The sequence below is a fragment of the Prosopis cineraria genome, unplaced genomic scaffold (assembly GCF_029017545.1).
Source record: "Prosopis cineraria cultivar Desert tree isolate PC_DT_omini unplaced genomic scaffold, ASM2901754v1 PC11, whole genome shotgun sequence".
Lineage (NCBI taxonomy): Eukaryota > Viridiplantae > Streptophyta > Magnoliopsida > Fabales > Fabaceae > Prosopis > Prosopis cineraria.
This window is the reverse complement of record NW_026555342.1, coordinates 7,800,123-7,819,259: the sequence shown is the minus strand read 5'-3', so window position 1 is coordinate 7,819,259 and position 19,137 is coordinate 7,800,123. Positions and strand designations below refer to the sequence as shown.

At 35.3% G+C, this 19,137-nt stretch overlaps 1 protein-coding gene across 4 annotated transcripts; it reads right to left on the bottom strand.

The window, feature by feature from the left end:
- Window positions 1–394: 394 nt before the first annotated feature.
- LOC129284929 (protein LAZ1) lies at window positions 395–18,846 on the bottom strand. 4 transcript variants are annotated; one of them, XM_054920443.1, is made up of 9 exons: window positions 18,670–18,846; window positions 17,662–17,912; window positions 17,509–17,565; window positions 17,173–17,281; window positions 15,210–15,394; window positions 15,022–15,110; window positions 13,755–14,016; window positions 12,825–13,073; window positions 395–1,208 (listed from the first exon to the last, which is right to left on the bottom strand). In XM_054920443.1, exons 2-9 carry the CDS (start codon window positions 17,830–17,832, stop codon window positions 849–851), a joined length of 1,482 nt encoding a protein of 493 aa, XP_054776418.1. In that variant the 5' UTR covers window positions 17,833–17,912; window positions 18,670–18,846; the 3' UTR covers window positions 395–848. The 4 variants fall into 4 exon arrangements, with proteins under 4 accessions (XP_054776418.1, XP_054776417.1, XP_054776420.1 ...); XM_054920442.1 differs by having other exon boundaries at window positions 17,173–17,284; window positions 18,670–18,844; XM_054920445.1 differs by lacking the exons at window positions 17,173–17,281; window positions 18,670–18,846 and adding an exon at window positions 9,957–10,031 and having other exon boundaries at window positions 17,662–17,714.
- Between the last annotated feature and the right edge of the window lie 291 nt (window positions 18,847–19,137).

Below are 19,137 nucleotides of genomic sequence, written 5' to 3'. Positions count from 1 at the left end.
TTTACAACAACTTAGCTAAAGTTTCATATCTCGTGAATAAGAAATTTCCCAAATCTCACCCTTTATTAACATTGTGATTGGTCCATTACTATAGTGAACATTTTCAGAAAAGCCAACGAAACGTGTCTGTAAATTAACTGACTCATAATGCATTGAAAATGTTTTGTTCTTTAATAATCTCTGTAATTCGAAGAGTTTTTATGTGCTAAATAAAAAAGAGCGACATACTCGCGGACGCGTAGACTAATCTTTGTATTCTTTTCTCCATAGCCTTTGTATTGACAAAATAAAAATGAAAAGGCAAGGAAGATTTTACAGGAGTCATACTCTAACAACGGATCAAATGTGCAATCTTTTGTTGGCCGAAAGATTTACGAACCTAACCCATTATACGTACATGGATAAAAAGCCACGCCCTAAATCGGGCAGGCCTCCTTAACTGAATTTAAACATTGATGAGAGCATATAGTATCACTAACATTCCAATTAAAAGCGGCAATTTGTATAGAAAAGGTTGGACAGACATCTGTACCTCATCTCACCAACCATTTTAGTTTAGTTTAGACCAAGCAACTGCTAGGAGCTGCCAGAATAAACATCTATACAAATACTCAAGACCCGTCTATGACAGAAATGGCACAGGAACACGATCATGATACCTCCTAATGAGCAACAATTTACTTCAGAAAATTTTTCACAACCAGAACTCATGCACCAAATATAATGAAACCATCCAAAGAGTATAAAAGAAATCATTCCTCCCCCTGCAGACTAATACATCAGAGATCAGGGCTTCGTCCTTCTCCAGAAAGAATTTCAATTCCACAAGCTATTCACTAAAATACTCGTCACTCTTTGGTAACCCACCTATGGCCTCTAACCTGGTATCCCCCGTAGCTTTGATCACTACTGCTCTCTCCTCCACTCTCTGCACTCACATATCCCGATTTTCGGCGGTGCTTCTTTCCCCTTGACACCCCACTGTCACTAACACTCCCAGTCAATAAGGGGTCATCTATTCCACGAATCACCCTCCTTGCAAGTGACGATGATGAAGCAATGCAACTATCGTCCTTTGTTCTCTTTCTATCTTTGTCATTCTTCTTGATGTTTTGAGAAATTCTATGTAGTTTCTCATTAAATCGAGTGATCCCCTTTTCCACTGGCTCCACTGCTTGATTGACTGTGAACCTCACATCTTTCACAATCTGGAAGCATGAGAAACAGTGAGGCAGACGCAATACATGAAGGAACTGAAGATTAATATGAAATGCACTGAAGGAAATATCAAAATATATGGTACAAATAAAGAAAATATTGGATAATTCCCACTTTTCCAACGCTTCACTAAATGTCCTTGCTTTGATAGCATTATGTTTAAATAAAACAAGCAGAAGTATGAGGTTATGAAAGTAACTACAGTTATCATAAACATAATACAGAGTAATTAAACTCTCCCCACATTTTCACCAAAAATTATTTAAAACTTTCCACGCATTCCATACATCGTTCAGGACTATAGCTCAGTCAACGAATTTGAATAAAATATTTTTGTAATTTTTCCCCACTCTTGTTTTCGTTCAACATCAAGATATTTTGATAGCTTCTATTTAAATACTATAACATTAACAAAGCAGTTTGTTTCACTTGTAAGCAGATTATTTGCCACTTACTCCCACTAGGGCAATTTTAGAATTCCTTCTTTAAATGTTCAAGAATATCTTTATTTATTTGCCTTAGCTATCATCCATATCCATATGGGGGTAAAACAAAAGACTTTCCTATAAAAATTGGATTATATCAAGAATTATCTTTGAATCTTTATTTGTTTAGCCTAATCTTAAAAGTTTTGACTGATCATATTCCTTGTGATATTTTGAGAGATGAAAAATGCATTTCTCATTCATGTGGATTCTAATGTACAAACTGATGCTATATATACACATCAAGTGAGATAAAACCTAATAAATACTAATAATGCTAATAAATGTTAATGATTCGCAATAATGACATAACATTTCCACACTCCCTCTCAAGTTAGATCATAGATGATAATAATGTCCAACTTGCTTATGCAAGTCTCAAAGGCAAGCTTAGGTAGCCTCTTGGTGAGCATATCAACATCTTGTAACTTGGTAGGTAGGTATGTCAAACATACAATGCCTTCCTCTACTCTCTCTCTCTCTGTGATAAAATGCCTATCCACTTCAACATGTTTAGACCTCTTATGTTGTATAAGATTCAATTCCATGCTTATGGCAATCCCGTAATACAACTTCATTGGTGGATCAATTCTGACCTGTATTTCTTCCATGACCTTTCTTATCCATAATTCTTTTGTGATTCCTTGAGCTAATGCTCTCAATTCTAATTTAACACTGCTTCTGGATACAACTCTTTGTTTTTGAATTTTCCAAGTCACTAAGTTTCCCCACACAAACGAGCAATAGCCAGAGGTAGATCTCGTCTTCATAAGCCCCCCCCAATTTGCATCTGTATAGATCTCAATCGTCCTTTGATCATGCTTGTTGAATAGCAATCCCTTACCAGGTGTACCTTTTAAGGTATTTGAGAATCTTGTATACAACTTTCAAGTGTTTCTTCCTTAGATCACACATGTACGAACTTGTTACATTGACAGCAAAAGCAATATCTGGCTTTGTATGGGATAAGATAAATCAACTTTTCAACTAATCTTTGATATCTGTCTTCATCAACTGTTTCTTCTTTTTTCTTGTCCTCTTCTTCTTCTTCAACCTCATTATCAGAGTTGTCTTCTCCATCTAACTCCTCCTTACTGTTTTTCTTAGGCTTCTTCTTTCTTGAGACCACAATAGGAGTTTCCTCAGGTTTACGACCTAACATACCAGTTTCCTTGAGATGATCAAGTATGTACTTCCTTTGAGATACATATATGCCTCATTTTGACATTGTAACTTCCATCCCAAGAAAATATTTCAAGTTCCCGACATCCTTGACTTCAAATTCCTTTCCAAGGACAATCTTTATCCTTGCTATTTCCTCAACATGATCTCCTTTAAGAATTATATTGTCTACATACACAATGCGGATACTCTTTTTAGCTCCCTCAACCTTAACGAACATCATATGATCTAATAATCCATGTTCGTAGCCTTCCAACTTCAGGACCTTTGAAAACCTATCAAACCATGCTTTAGGTGACTATTTCAAGCCATATAAGGATTTTTTCAGCCGGCATAGTTTTGTCACTCCCACCTCTGTCAAACCCCAAAGATAGAGTCATGTAAACTTCTTCCTCCAATTCCCCATTTAAAAAGGCATTCTTGATATCTAATTGATGAAGTGGCCATTCAAGGTTGGCTGCTATTGACAACAAAATTCAAATAGTGTTTAGTTTTGCCACTAGCACAAATGTCTCGTTGTAGTCTATACCATATGTCTAGGTGAAACCCCTTACTACTAACCGTGCTTTTAACTTGTCAAGTGTGTTATCAGCCTTACACTTTGAGGTAAAAACCCACTTACAACTAACTAGTTTCTTACCTTTAGGTCTCTCAACAATCTCACATGTTTCACTTTTTCTAAAGCTCTCATTTCTTCCATAACTGTATTTCTCCATTCTGATATTTCCAGTGCCTTGTAGGATGTCGTTAGGAATAACAATTTTATTCAAATTAGTGATCAAGGCCTGATAACCAAGAGAGAGAGCCTCGTAGGATACATGCTCTTGAATTGGATATAAAGTACAAGTCCGAGTTTGTTTCCAAAGAGCAATAGGTAGATCAAGTTCAGCAGATTCACTTCCTTATTTTGAATCATCTGGCTTATTAGATGGATCAATCCTTGGTACTTCAGCTTCAAGAACTACCTCTGGTTCTAACTCATGATGCCTCAGATACAAGTAGCTCACCATTTTTTGATTTCTTCTTTCGAGTGTAAACCAATAACCCCTCTTTTTGTGGTCTTTCTACATCTCTCTCTATTTTCTTGTTTTTCCCAAACTTTGGCATAAGAGAAAAGATTAGTGAAGGTGGGGTGTTTGACGGAAAAAATGGTGAGGGTAATGATTCTGGTGAGAGCTTAAGAAATACATATTCTGTGTCAGGTTCTGGTCCCCAAGTATAAAATTCACTTATACTCTCACCTTGAATTGAAGAATTAGAATAAAAGAGAGTTTCTTTATGGAAGGTAACATCAAGGCTTACAAGGGTGCGTTTAGAAACAGGATCAAAACATTTGTGTCTTTTATGAGTAGGAGAATAGCCAAGAAAGATGCACTTGATAGCTCGAGGCTCGAGTTTACTGCTTTGGTGGATATGAACAAAGGCTATGCAACCAAATACACGAAGTGGAAGTTTGATTTCAATGTGGGATGTAGGAAAGACACTTTGCAATTTTTGGAGAGGAGTTTCAAATGATAAGATTCGACTGGGCATTTGATTGATGAGATAAGTCGCGATTAAAATGACATCCCCCCAATAAAACTTTGGTACATTGCAAGTGAACATGAGTGCTCTTGTAATTTCAAGGATATGTCTATTTCTTCTTTCTACAACCCCATTTTATTGAGATGTACGAGCGCGAGTACTTATATGAACAATACCATGCATCTGGAGGAAATTACTTAGACTGGTTGAAGTACTCAGTACTATTATCAGTGTGTGAGACTTGGATGCTAGTGTTGAATTGGTTTTTGATCATGGTGAAAAAACTCATGAATGCAGATGCAGCCTCAGACTTGTTCTTTAAAAGATAAACCCAACAAAAATGAGTATGGTCATCAATGCAGAAAATGAGTATGGTCATCAATAAAGAAAATAAATCATTTTGTTTGAGTACGGTTTGAAGTATGAGATAGTCCCAACAAGTCACTGTGAATGATTGTGAAAGATTTGGTGGGTGTGTATTTGGCTCTAGGAAAAGAAGATTAATGGTGTTTAGCAAGTTCACACATCTCACAATGGATTTCACCCTAATTCAAATTGGGGCATAAGGTCGGAAACTATTGGATATGGGCTCACATTAGGCTTGGGCTTGGGCTTATTATCTTATTTATTTTTTATTCTCTTCCAACATCTTTTTTCCTTTTTCACTTATGAATTATTATCTACCCATTTAGTAGTTTTATTCCTAGAATATCTGTGGAGAGATTTAGGGATTGTTTCAGGCAACTTTCTCCTATATGTACCTTTATCTCTGACCGAATAAGATTAGATTATTCATAAAATATTACATGGTATCAAAGCTATCGTCTTCGCTCCTCCTTTTTCTTCTCCTTCATCTTTTTCTCTCAGCACTCACAATTCATTCATAGGCACTCTCACGAACCAGAACCCACGAGCAATCCAGACATCTGATGGCAGCAATCAAGTTGCATTTGGTAATCAAAGTTCAAAGAACTCAACTAGAGATGATGGGTCACAAGGCTCGACCGGAGGAAACAGGTCATTAAGCCCGAACAGGATGCTCACACCCACATCTAAATCATTTTTCGCAGATTGTCATAACTCATTGCTTGAACGGGAACAACTATCTAAAGCGGTCCCGAAACGTCCTAATGGTATAGTTCAAGGAAGGAACAAAGAGAAATACCTCACAAGTATTCCTTCTCCACCCCCAATTGGAGAAGCAAAATATGAAACTTGGGTAGCTGAGAACAATATGGTCATGGCTTGGTTGTTGAACTCAATGACAATGGAGATAGTGAAAATTATTTTCTTGCAACCACTACCAAGGATATCTAGGAATCAGCAAAGACCACTTACTTTGTTAGAGATAACACAGCTGCTATTTTTCAGGTAAGACGTTCCCTTAGAACCCTTCTTCAAAATGAAAAAACTGTTACCCAATATTATACTAGCTCTATGAAGTGCTGGCAACAAATAGATATCTATGAGGTCCATGAATGGTCCTGCCACTGGGACGAAATTTATTTTAAGAAATTAATTGATAGAGAAAGAAATTATGATTTTTTGTTAGGCCTTAATGACTATTTTGAGGATCTCAAAGGCTGAATTATGAGCATAAAACCTCTTCCTACTTTGGAAGAAACCTTTAACATGGTGCGTTGTGAGGAAAGCAGAAAATTTTTGACTTAAAGCTCCCCATCACCGAATGCTCTCTCCAATGATGCTCCTGCACTTGCTGTCCATGGAGCCCATGGAGATATGAAGGGTAAGAAGTCTGGAAAATGGTGTGATCACTGTAACAAAGGTGGTCATACCAAAGATGTTTGCTGGAAAATACATGGGAAGCCTCCAAATCTAAAAGCAAAGTCTAAGAATGAAGGAAAGGGACTCATGATAGGTTCTGCAGAATCTGAAAAGGCATCTCTAAGCATAGAGGAGCTATCTGTTCTTCACAAAATTCTCAAAAAGCACACCATTTCTGCTGCAGCAAACACTAGTGAGACAAAAATCCCTTCTATAACCCTTGTCCAATCAAGTACTGCTCTTACTAATGCTATTAGTGGAATAGCAACACCCAAAAATATTTGGGTTGTGGATTCAGGAGCTACAGATCATATAACCGGATTCCAAGAATTATTTTCTAAACTTAATGATTATTCTAAACATAAGTTTGTTGAAGTAGGTAATGGTGAATATGCGAAAGTTATGGGATCTGAACCGTAATTATTTCTGATCGTATTCTTGTTTGTTCCAACCATTAAATGTAGTTTATTGTCTGAGTCATCTCGTGACTCAAATAAATTGCCGGGCAATCTTTGACAAAAATGGTTGTGATTTTCAGCATTTGGCGTGGGGAAAATGATTGGCAATGCTAAAGGATGAAATGGGCTCTATTATATCCAAGAATCATTATCTAATAAATCCTATGCCGCACATTCAGTTACGACTAGTGCAGATTTTGTTTTATAGCATTCTAGGTTAGGCCACCCAAGTCTTCAATATATGAAGTTTCTTTTTCCTGATATCAATAATAAAACTATTTCAAACTTCCATTCTGATACATGCAATTTTGCAAAACAAATTCGAAACTCTTTTCCCTCAAATTCTTACTCTCCTGCTCATCTTTTTTCCCTTATCCATAGTGATGTTTGGGGTTCATCCAAATTTCAAACAAACTCCAAGTCACAATGGTTTATTACTTTTATTGATGATCACACTCGATTAACATGGGTTTTTCTAATGAAAGATAAATATGAGGTTTTCACTATTTTCAAAAATTTTCATGCCTTTATTCAAAATCAATTTTAAACTTCCATAAAAATTCTCCAGAGTGATAATGGTCGTGAACATTTAAGCTCAAGTTTTAAAACATTTTTAGAAAACCATGGAATACACTATCAAACATCCTGTGCCTATTCTCCTCAACAAAATGGTGTATCTAAAAGAAAAAATAGATACCTACTAGAAGTTGCTAGAGCCCTTACGATTGGTGGAAATGTTCCTAATAAATTTTGGGGAGATGCTATCCTTACTTCTACCTACTTGATAAATTGTTTGCCTTCTAAAACTTTGAACTTCCGAACTCCAATTCAAAAATTTGAAGAGATCTATCCTAATTCACATCTAACTAATTCCATCCCAAAAAGGGTCCTTGGATGTATTGCTTTTGTGTACAATAAAGGTGGGGGGAAATTAGACTCTCATGCCATCAAGTGTGTTTTCTTGGGTTATTCCTTAACACAGAAAGGGTATGAGTGTTACTCTCGTACTACAAATCGTTTCTATGTTTCCATGCATGTCAAATTCATTAAAAACCAACCCTTTTATCACAAATCACCCATTCAGGGGGAGAAAGTGACATCAAACGAATGGTCCATTTGTGTAACTAAGAATGATCATCAAATTCCTATTGACTTGCCCACAAACACCAATCCAACCCTGGAGCCTTTACACAGTGCTAAAGATAGTGGAACACAATCTCCAAGTATTGAACTACATAGTACTGAAGATAGTGGAACACAATCTCCAAGCACTAAAAAATCTTCCAATAAATCCAAAGATCAGAACACATTCTTTTGAACCTCTAAATATACTTTCTGATTCTAACACTCGAATGGAAGAATCAAATAATACTGAGCTAAATCAAGGTGGAGAAGGTCCAATGACCATACCAACACAAAGCCATGAATCCACACCTGAGGAAAGTCTTGAAGATTTACATTCGTCAATTGCTTTGAGAAAAGGAAAAAGAAGCTGTACTAGGCGTTCTATTGCCAGGTATGTCTCATATCAGAAACTATCTCCTCATATGAAAGCTTTTGTGGAAATGCTGAAAAAGAAAGTATTCCCAAAAATTTTGATGAAGCTATATGTGACCCTAAATGGAAAGAGGCTATAGAAGAGGAATTAAGGACTTTATATAAAAACAAAACTCAGGAAATCAAAGGAAAATCGATTGAGTAGTAAATGGGTATTTACAATAAAATATAACCCAAATGGAAGCATAAATAAGTACAAGGCTCGATTAGTTGCTCAAGTTTTACTCAAACTTATGGGATTGATTATCAAGAAACTTTTGCCCCTGCGGCCAAACTTAATTATGTAAAAGTTTTATTATCCCTTGCTACTAATTTAGATTGGCCCCTTCATCAACTTGATGTTAAAAATGCTTTCCTCAATGGTGATCTTTAGGCAGAAGTACATATGGAAATTTGTTAAACATCGTTAAAAATGCCAAGCAAATGATGAAGTATTTGTTGAACACTGTGGTGAGCAAATAACAACCCTCATTGCGTATGTCGATGATATAGTTCTAACAAGTTGAAAAACAACTTAGCAATAGAGTTCAAGATCAAAGACCTTAGACCTTTAAGATACTTCTTGGGCATGGAAGTGGCAAGGACTAAAAAGGGGATTAGTGTGTCACAACGGAAATATACCATGGATTTGTTAAAAGAAACAGGAATGCTAGGAGCTAAGCCTGCTAATACTCCAATGGAGTTAAATCAAAAACTCACCATTAGGTCTGATGGAACTGCAGTGAACAAAGAGAGATACCAAAAGATGGTAGGAAAGCTGATTTACTTGTCTCATACCAAACCTGGCATCTGCTTTCCTGTTAGTGTAGTCAACCAATTCTCAAGCTGTCCTCAAAAGGAACACATGGTCACAGTTTACCAGGTACTAAGGTACCTAAAGAAGACTCCTAGATTAGGACTATTTTTTGCAAAAGGTGACATTTAAGGCATGGAATTGTTCGCAGATACTAACTAGGCTAGCTCAAAAGTAGATAAGACGATCCACTACTGGTTACTGCTCTTATGTATGGGGCAACTTGGTGACTTGGAAAAGCAAGAAACAACCTATGAAGAAGTTCTGCTAAGTTTAAATATAGGGCACTCGCCCTAGGAACCTGTGAAGGGATGTGGATTATTAGGCTCTTGTAGGAACTTAAGGTTGATTCGATTAGACCTATTACAGCATGGTATGATAATATGTCTGCAATCAAGATTGCAAATAATCTAGTGCACCACAATCGTACAAAACATGTGGAAATTGATAGACATTTCATCAGGGAAAAACTAGAAACGAAGGATATTGATTTTTCATATAAACCTTCAGGACAACAGATTGCGGATGTGATGACCAAGTCATTGACTCAGAAAAATTTGAAGCTTTTAGAAACAACTAGGAATGCTCAACATCTACTCACCAATTTGAGGGGGAGTGTTGGATATTGGCTCACATTGGGCTAAGGCTTATTATCTTAGTTTTTATTCTCTTCCAGTGTCTTTTTTTCCTTTTTTACTTATGTATTGTTATCTGTCCATTTATTAGTTTTATTCCCAGAATATTTGTGGAGAGATTTTAGGGTTTGTTTTAGGCAACTTTCTCCAATATGTACCTTTGTCTCTGACCGAATAAGATCTGATTATTCAGAAAATATTACAGAAACAATTGTTGAAGGTAATGAAAATTAGGATGACCTATCCTCTTATGCCATAACATAAAATTATTAATGTTAGAGGTAGACACAGAATTACCAACAATAAGTGAGGTACCCACTCGAGTGACAACCTCTAAATAATAGAGCCCCCCGTACTCCTTAGCACTGCTGATTATCATACTACATGATAGATCCTGAAGCACACAATGGGACAGGAGAAATTTAGCAAAATAATTTGACTACTTAGTCAATGGACTAATTGAAAGTAAATTGCAATCAAGTTTTAGCACATGGAGAATAGATTCCAAAACAATATAATCTCACATACAAATATAGTCATGAATAAGAGCCGAGCCTCGCGGCTGCCCATTTAAGCTCATTTTTATAAAAGTTCGAGCTTTAAAAAATGTCATTTTTTAGGAAAACTAGGCTTTGAAGCCCAGCCCTAATAGGCCCTAAAAAAAAGGGCTCAGACTCAGTAGCCTTTTTTCATTTTAACTCTAAAAAAATAAAATATTTTTATTTTTTAAATTGAATTTAAACTTTTGAAATATGTTTATACTTTAAAATTTAATTTTTTATTATTTATTTTTAATTTTCTAATTTTATAATTTGTATTTTAAAAAAAATGAAATGTTATAATTGAAATTTTTAATTTTTTTAAAAAATCCAAAAAATAAAAAAATAATAAAGGGCTTATGAGCCCGACCCTAAGCCTTTTGAATAAGGGCCAAGTTTCAAAAATAAAACAATTTTTGGGACATCGGGCTTCAGGACCTAGCCTTTGCGAGCTCAAGCCTATCCGTTTCTAAAGTCAAGAACAAGAGTCAGGCTTGGAGGCCCAATTTAGATATAACACAATATTGACAATTTTTTATTAATTTCTTAAACACGATTATTGTAAGGTCTATTTCTTTTTGATTAATGTTGTAGTCTATAATACACAAGTTTTTATATTTATCGAACTTGATAAGGTTGATCTAGATTGTAAATTTCGATCTTCATTTTAAAACTTCATTAAAACTCTATATCTTTATTTGTATTTAGTTATTTTTTAAATTTTTTTAAAAATAAAAAAGGCTTACGAGCCCGATCCTGAGCGTTTCAAATAAGGGTCGAGCTTTAAAAATTAATCATTTTTTAGGAAACAGGCTCAAGGGCCTAAGCCCTTAAAGGCCGGGCTCGCCCATTTTCCCACCTCTATATACAAATACTCCCTTTCCCTACCACAAGTGCTAAGGAGCCGTCTACAATTTTCACTTCTAACATTTTCAGCACACAGGGTGCAAGTGGTGAACAATTAATGACAATTAGTCATACAGTCAAATGCCTCGAAATCCACAATCCACACCACCACACTTTGAGTTGTCTTTACAGCCTAAAGGAAGGAACCCCTTTTTGCCACCAATGTTATAGGTGCAGATTTGGAAAAATTAGTCACGACACTACAAAGAAGCATACATAGCACTTCACTTCATGATAGACTTAGAACAGAAGCCACAATCCAATATAACTCTAAAACATAGCAAAACAAGGCACTAACAACACCATATAGACTGATATGGTTTGAAAAACGATGTACCCATGCACCAGATTGTCCTAGATTTGGTCAGAGAGTGCGCGTCGTCATCATCCGATAAGATCGTGTCCTGAACAGAGCTAACACACGCCACCACAGGCCACCAAAAGCTTGCTAACGCAATTTGCAACGATGGCGCATATAGGCCGCATGCGCCACCGTTTGCTGTCACTATCGTAGGTTTCACCATTCGGAGCCTCCTAAGTACACCTAGGGTGGTAGTAGGAGTCTAAACTTGTTCGATCATTGTCCACACAAACGCCCTCACGTACTGTTCAGAAAATCTCATTCCAACCATTCCAAAACTAACCTAATTTGAATTTTTGAGCCTGATGCTCTGATACCATGTGGTATTTTGAGAGAGGAAAAATGCATTTCTCATTAATGTAAATTCTAGTGCACAAACTGATGCTGTACATACACATAAAGTGAGATAAAACCTAATAAATACTAATAAAGCCTAATAAATGCTAATTATTTACAATAATGACATAATATTCCCACATTCCTAAATACATGTTTTTTGCAAATGAGATAGTTCTGATTGTGGAGACAAGAAAAAAGATTAACTATAAACTTGATTATGGAGAAGGACATTTGAAGCAACAGGTTTCTATCTAAATACGAGTAAAACAAAATAGTTGCATTATAATTTTGATAAGAGATCAGTTAGTAGTAATTTGGAAGTGAAATTGGGAGATCAAATTATGTCTCAAATGGAAAAATTTAGATACTTAGGAGCTATTATTTAACATGATAGGAAAATTAATAGGGATATTGCACATTAGATACAAGCTAGATGGTTTAATTAAAGAAAAGTTAAAGGAGTTATTTGTCATTGTAAGGTACCTAATAAATTTAAAAGGAAAATTTTATCAAACTGCTATAAGACCAATTATACTATATAGCAATAAATGTTAGGCTTTAATGGGACAACAAGAGCATAAAGTTAAAATGGCAGATATGAGAATGTTGAGATGAATTAGCGGGCATACATGTAAAGATAAAATCTAAAATTAAAAAGTGGGAGTAGCACCTATTGAGGAGAAAATGGTAAGAAATCATTTAAGATGATTTGGACATGTATAAAAAAAAATTGTGGAAGGCACCAGTGAGGAGAGTGGAACGGATAATTTTGAGTCCTATTAAGAAGGTAGAGGAAGGCCAAAAAGAACACTTGTAAAAGCTGCTGACCGAGGTCTCTTAATTAACGTTTCTAAAAACTTGATAAATGATAGAGCACAATGACATCGTACAATCTATATAACCAACCCCACCTAGTGGGATAAGACTTCTTATTGTCGTTGTTGTTGTATTTGCCTTAGCAAAGAAGGAGCCTTTACCAAGTATTAATCAGCATCACATGCCCAGAATTAGTTCAAACATTACTAGGATATAGGAAACTTACATATTCACCACCACCAATAACAACATCACGAACACTCTCTCTGATTGTCATTCCACTCCTGACATTAGCATCAGGATTAGGAAGGCGCAGCTTAGTTGGGCGCTCACTGTCCCTAATCTCATCAGGATCAAGAGGACAGTCAGCAGAGTAATCTCCAAGGACTGAAACACTTCCAGGAAAGTGATCTCCCATTAGCTCATAAGGCTTTGCTGGAAACACATACAGGTGAACTATGGAAGCAATGCCCATCTGCGCTGGATGAATAAAAAGAGCTGTCAAACTTTACTTTTCCCCTTATCTGGAGCAGTCATAGAAATACATGATGTCATGGAGATAGGAAAGATGAAGATGCTTCAGAGTGCAAAAAGATTCAGCTGTGAATTCAAGAAAGTGTGGAAAAACCAGAGAACTTGAATATTTGATAAGCACATGAAAAATACTGCATCAGAGCACTTAAGAAATAAGAAAATATGAAATCCTGAACCTTCTAGCACATTCATTCCACAGCCATGGGCAGTCTGATAATCTAAGATCAATAGAAGGACCTGGTGTTATCAGCATTAGTATCTTTAAATTTAGGTTCATGAAAAAAAAAAAATCTTGTTCCATAAAAACAATATAATATAAATTCTTGGTCACAATATACTGATGTAATGTATGCCTCTATAGACATGAAACTGAACAATTAGCAACAAATCAACATTAACCATCAAGAGAGCTTTATTTACAACTCATTTTGCACACCTATACATGATCTGCAACCCTGGGCAAGGGGAGGAAGGTGTTTAAGCCAATTAAAGCCAACTTCCAAATAACAAACAGCCACCAGTAAATCAAAACAGAACAACATTTTAAATAGATATCCAATTACAGCCTCCCAACTAATTACCCATGCCGGTGCTCAAGATAACTCCAGTGAAGGATATCTACCTCAATGCAAATGATGAAATCTTGGACACTAGACTTCAACTGAAAGCCTTGTGCTATAGGACTTCTGAACAAACCCAAGGCATAGAGGAGAGCAATTGCCACCCCTTGCCACCAAGTGAGGAACACAATAGATTTAAACGTCAAAAATTTAGCCAATGGCTTTATATGTGCCAATTCATCCTTTGTAGCAGCATAAAATTGAACAAGACAGTATAATGCCCATGACTGACTGAAGTTCAGAACCACTGCCAAATAAGGGTACCTACAAAAGAAGCAAAAAGTTCATGCAGTTAACACAACTGCAGATTTCGTTTACCCAGCGTTATAACAGCATGCTGGCACAAACTTAGCCTGTGAAGACATGAATATTTTCCTTTAAAAAAAAGCCCAGAATGATTGCATAATTAACATCCCTCCAAGAAAGTGATTCACAAGAGTATCAATGACAATCAGATGCAAACACAATCAACAAAATGTCATACAAAAAGGTGTAGTTTGAAATCTCCTAGTGCTGAAATATTTCTATATGTTAAACGTTCCAAACTACTCTTTATGAGGGTAATCTCAGGTAAACAGGCTAAATATAGCCAAACAGTTTCCAGCTACACATTTGGTATGCCACACCTAGGATTTTCAGCCACATTTCCCCTAGGTTACCTAACAACACAGCATTCCAAAGTTCTAAATATTTCTCAATAAAAAAAACTTTAATTTATCTCTCTTTTTCCTATAATTTCACATGCTCTTTTCTCTTTTAAGTGAAATTCAAGTTGTTCTGGTAACTTCCTTCTGTCCTTGTGAATAAAATTAATGGACTCTGAAGATCTTGACCCTGACAGTGAGATTTTATATACAATATACATGTTATATCAAGAAAAGCTAGAACTTATTAAATGCAAGAGACCACCTGAGATAATCCCTTCACGTTAGAATAGAAAGACAAAAGTTATTTGCAATGCAGATTATCAAGATAATTGGAACACAAAGAGGAATGTAAAACACAAGGCGGCCATTAATTATGACAACCAAATAGTGAGGGTGAATTCAAGGTGAACTAAAAGGAATCTACCTTCTAAGCAGTCAAAATCCATACATAAGGAAAAATTTAAGTTAAAAGGAATATACATGAAAAGAGTAAATAGACAAGTTCTTTGATTTACATAAACAACAAACACAGAAAACAATACGGATGAAGAGCTACTTCAACATGTTCATATAATTTGATGAACTGAACTAATCTCATTCCAGCCAATCAGAATTTTCTTACCCACATCCCCATTTAAAATCTCCTTCACAGTAAACTCCAAAGGCTTCAAGGATTACTGCAATAATAGCGCTCAGAGATTTTATTATCATCTGTAAGGGAAAGCAAACATTTTGGAGGAGTTAATATAAAACAAAATATTTACAGGAAAAATGACCAAAGAATAGATTATCCAAGTAACAGAAGCATACATATTGAACAATTCCAAATTTCACAATTTGATAAAACCACCGACCAAGTTTCCAGGGTTTAAGGAAGTAGTTCAAAGGAAATGGATGCTTTATAGTTCCCTTCTCAGAGCTATGCTCTAATAGAGGCATTTTTGAACTGGCACGGCCTTCTCTTTCCATAAATTCAATGGTCCTCTCCTCCCCACCTAGAAGATACATATACATTAAAACATGGGGGGTGGTGGTTAATATCCGTGTAAAGGTGTGGGAGCAGCTACATGTCTGACTCAATTACTCAGGAACGTCAGTTTATATTTTAAAATATAAATGTTACAAATTATTGAAAAGAATCATCAAATCAAATAACTATATATTCTGTAATGCCTACAAAAGTATCAGGAAAAAAAAAAACTGCGTAAACACAACGTAACATATGGTTCAATGACATGGAAAACCTCCAGCTCACCCTTCACTCAAAGAGACATTAGCACAACTTTCTCCCATGCTCCCCATTTTTGGGGCCAGATGCAAGTTGTGCGTCACAAATATAAGCATATTAAAAATCATAAAATTACTAAAATGACATAAACAAACAACTTAGATTTCCAAGATACCATAAAACAAGTTGATAAGTATATTTTATCCATTTAAATAGATATGATTTTGATATGATCCTGATGTGATTTTGATAATAAAATTAATATATTTTATTATAGATATTTAGTTGATTTTATATATTATCCTTTTCATATTTATTTGCAGGAAATCAGGATTTCGAGGCCCATTTAATGCTTGTAAAGCTAGGATTCTCCTATATCTATAAATAGGGATTAGCAGGGATCATCTCTACGCATTCAATCACTTTCCCTAATACATCTGAAAGCTCGTCTGAGCTGCTTGAAGTCAGTTGAAGCATCCTAGGAACAGAGAACGCCCTTACTGGGGAGTTTTGAAGATGAATTCTATTCTTTTTCTCTACTCTTTAATTTCTTCTTATCTGTTCTCTATGATTGAGATTTGTAGAACTATGTCTATCATTATATTCAATTTTGAGTTTCTAAATCTCTTAATAGGGGGTAAGCATGGAGGCTAACTAGGAACACTAGATTTATCCTTTGGTTTGACTCTTTTTGATAGTCATGTTATTAAGTTTCCTTTTTTTAATTATATTTATTTCTTTTGTGCTTCACATTGATTTTATAACTAGCCTACCAATTAATCAAATTTATAGGTGATCTTGATGGATTCGGGGGTCTTAGATCTAGAGAAATATACAAATAACTAAGTTAGGGATAGCTTGAGGAACTTGTGCTGACCTATGCTGTAACTTCATGGTTTAATAAGCTGTATGGATATTGCATGAGTGAATTCAACACTAATTAAAAAGGGATCAATTAATTGGAAGGTAATTTGGACGCTTTAGAACAATTGTCCCTACAAATATAAAGAGTGAATCCATGAGATAGAGTCTAGCGACCATGTAAGGTGAACCCTAATCCTCCAGCACTTAAAGTGATTAAATCATCTTAAATCAATTATGATTTGCTCTTTTTATTTTAACTTTTAATCAACATTTTATTTCTCTTTTGACTATAAATTAATTGGACTAATGAAAAGATACGTACCTTGGGTAAGACACTTGAATACTCTAGGTATATTACTACTACAATCTCATACACTTGCAAGCTCAATCACAAGCTAAAATCATAAAATGTTGAGATTCTCAATTACTAATAAATATGTAGAGATATTAAAATTAGAAAAAATAATAATAAGTACAATCAAACATTCAGAATAAGAAATCTGTTTTTTTATTAAAAGTAATCCATTAAAATTAAAAGGGGATAAAAGCTAGATTATTAATTAATGTAAAAGACAATGACATGGAGGGAGGAAAGAATTTAGTTCTAAAATTCTAGTTAAAGCAATATTAATATTCTTGAATTAAATTATGTGATAAGTACAAGCTACTACAACAGCGTACCCAGACAAGCAACAAGGTATCTTCCAAAGCAATACATGGCAAAAGATTCATAGCAATCCCGCAGTATCGCACAGTCAACACTGATTGATGGATCCACCAATGATACAAACTGCTAATATCAACTTCAGTTAGAAGCATTCAAAACAGAGTAGTTTATGCGTTAAGCATAAAACAAATGGGGAAAACTAGGAGGGGTTTCAAATTTAACAAATAGACTACAACAATGGAACCCAGGATCCATGGTTATATACTGAAATTTGTATCTTCTTGTCAACTGGTCCTTTCAAAAATACTATATTGCTACAGCATCTTCTAATGTTAATTCACATAACTCACTGATTCTACTGCATAGCACGGAACCATTAGGATGACTCCAATCAAAAATTTTTGCTCCTAAAAAGGGAAGGAAAAAGAATTGTTAATAATGTAATAAAAGAACGCATGCTTCGAAAACAACAATTTAGCAGTTAAACATTGGAGGAGGAGAACCTCAGGATTCTTGTATGCAGAAAGGTGCTCAAACAGGAGATACATTGACAGAGTAAGAGTAATGATGACAAAGGCACCAGCAATTATCACTGCCCATGTAGGAGGAGAGTAGGCCAATTGGATAAATACGTTGAGATGACCTAATGTCTTCATCAGATGGGGAGATTTCATATGCAATGAGCATAATTGAATTATAAATTCATAAGAAATTGCATTTGGCCACTGAAGTAGAACACTGCCAAAGGTATTTCCTGTTTACATCAAGTATACAAGATGAGACATTATCTAAGGATAATAGGCCTCACAAACAAACAATTTCAGCAGAATACAAATGGAATATGATTAATTAAAAAATTGGAGAAGTTGATGCCTGTGATATGTAAAACACCAACAGATAACCAATAATAGCAATGGGCATCCTCTGATTTAGTTGAACAAGAAACATCAAAGACTCACAAAGAAATTACTTTAGAAGTGCACACACCATCGCCCTCTATTTTCTTCAATAAAATGCAAAATAATTCAAATGCCTTTCTAATCCGTCATAGATTCGTCAAGAACTTACTTCGAACTTTACCGGGATTACAAAAACATAAAGCTTTCTGATAATGTATACAAAAAAAAGAACATGCACCATATAGGTCTATCCATGACGGAACCGAACACCTGAACTTGAGCTTGGTTTAAAGTAAGAAATTTCAACAACTTGAGCACAGTAAACCAAAATAATAAATTGCGCCAAAAAATTAAACTCAAAGCAATATGAACAGAACAGATTGCTGGCCAAATATATACAGTATGTATTAATGAACGTGAACAGAACAGGCCAAAAAAATGAAAATCTCAATATGCCTGACATCCATATAGGCGTTCAGACCCTGGATGGTACAAGGAAGCAATCAAATGTGGTAAAGGCTAGAGTAAGTGCTGCCACAACCTAACAGAAAACCGACTAAATTAAGTAAGGGTGAGCTAAAGTGGGTTTAGAAACAAATCGGACAGTCATACTATTAAGATCGTCTTCGGCGACAAAGAAACGGTTGACAAAAGGATTTCCTTCTCCACAACACTTGGTGTCCGATGACCAAGCCTGGCAATCCCCTCTTCTCGTAGGCTCGTACTCTCTCTCTCTCTCTCTCTCTCTGCGCGAGCGTATCTGCCGATGGAAATTTTTTAGCCGAATCTGTCAATGGAATTATTCCGATGGAGAATAATAATAATAATAATAATTATTATAACAGGGTTAAATGGATTTTCCACCCTAATTATCCGCTAAGAGGTATCTATATTCTGGACTTTTTTTTTAGCATAATTTTACCCTTTAATATTTAAAAATAAATTATTAAATCATTATTAATGATTTCAAACACCTCTATTGACCTTTATTAATACTATTTTTTAAATATTAGTGGCACCCATTAACTAAAAACTTATAAAGCCATTGATGCTATATTTAAATAAACTCAACAATTTTCA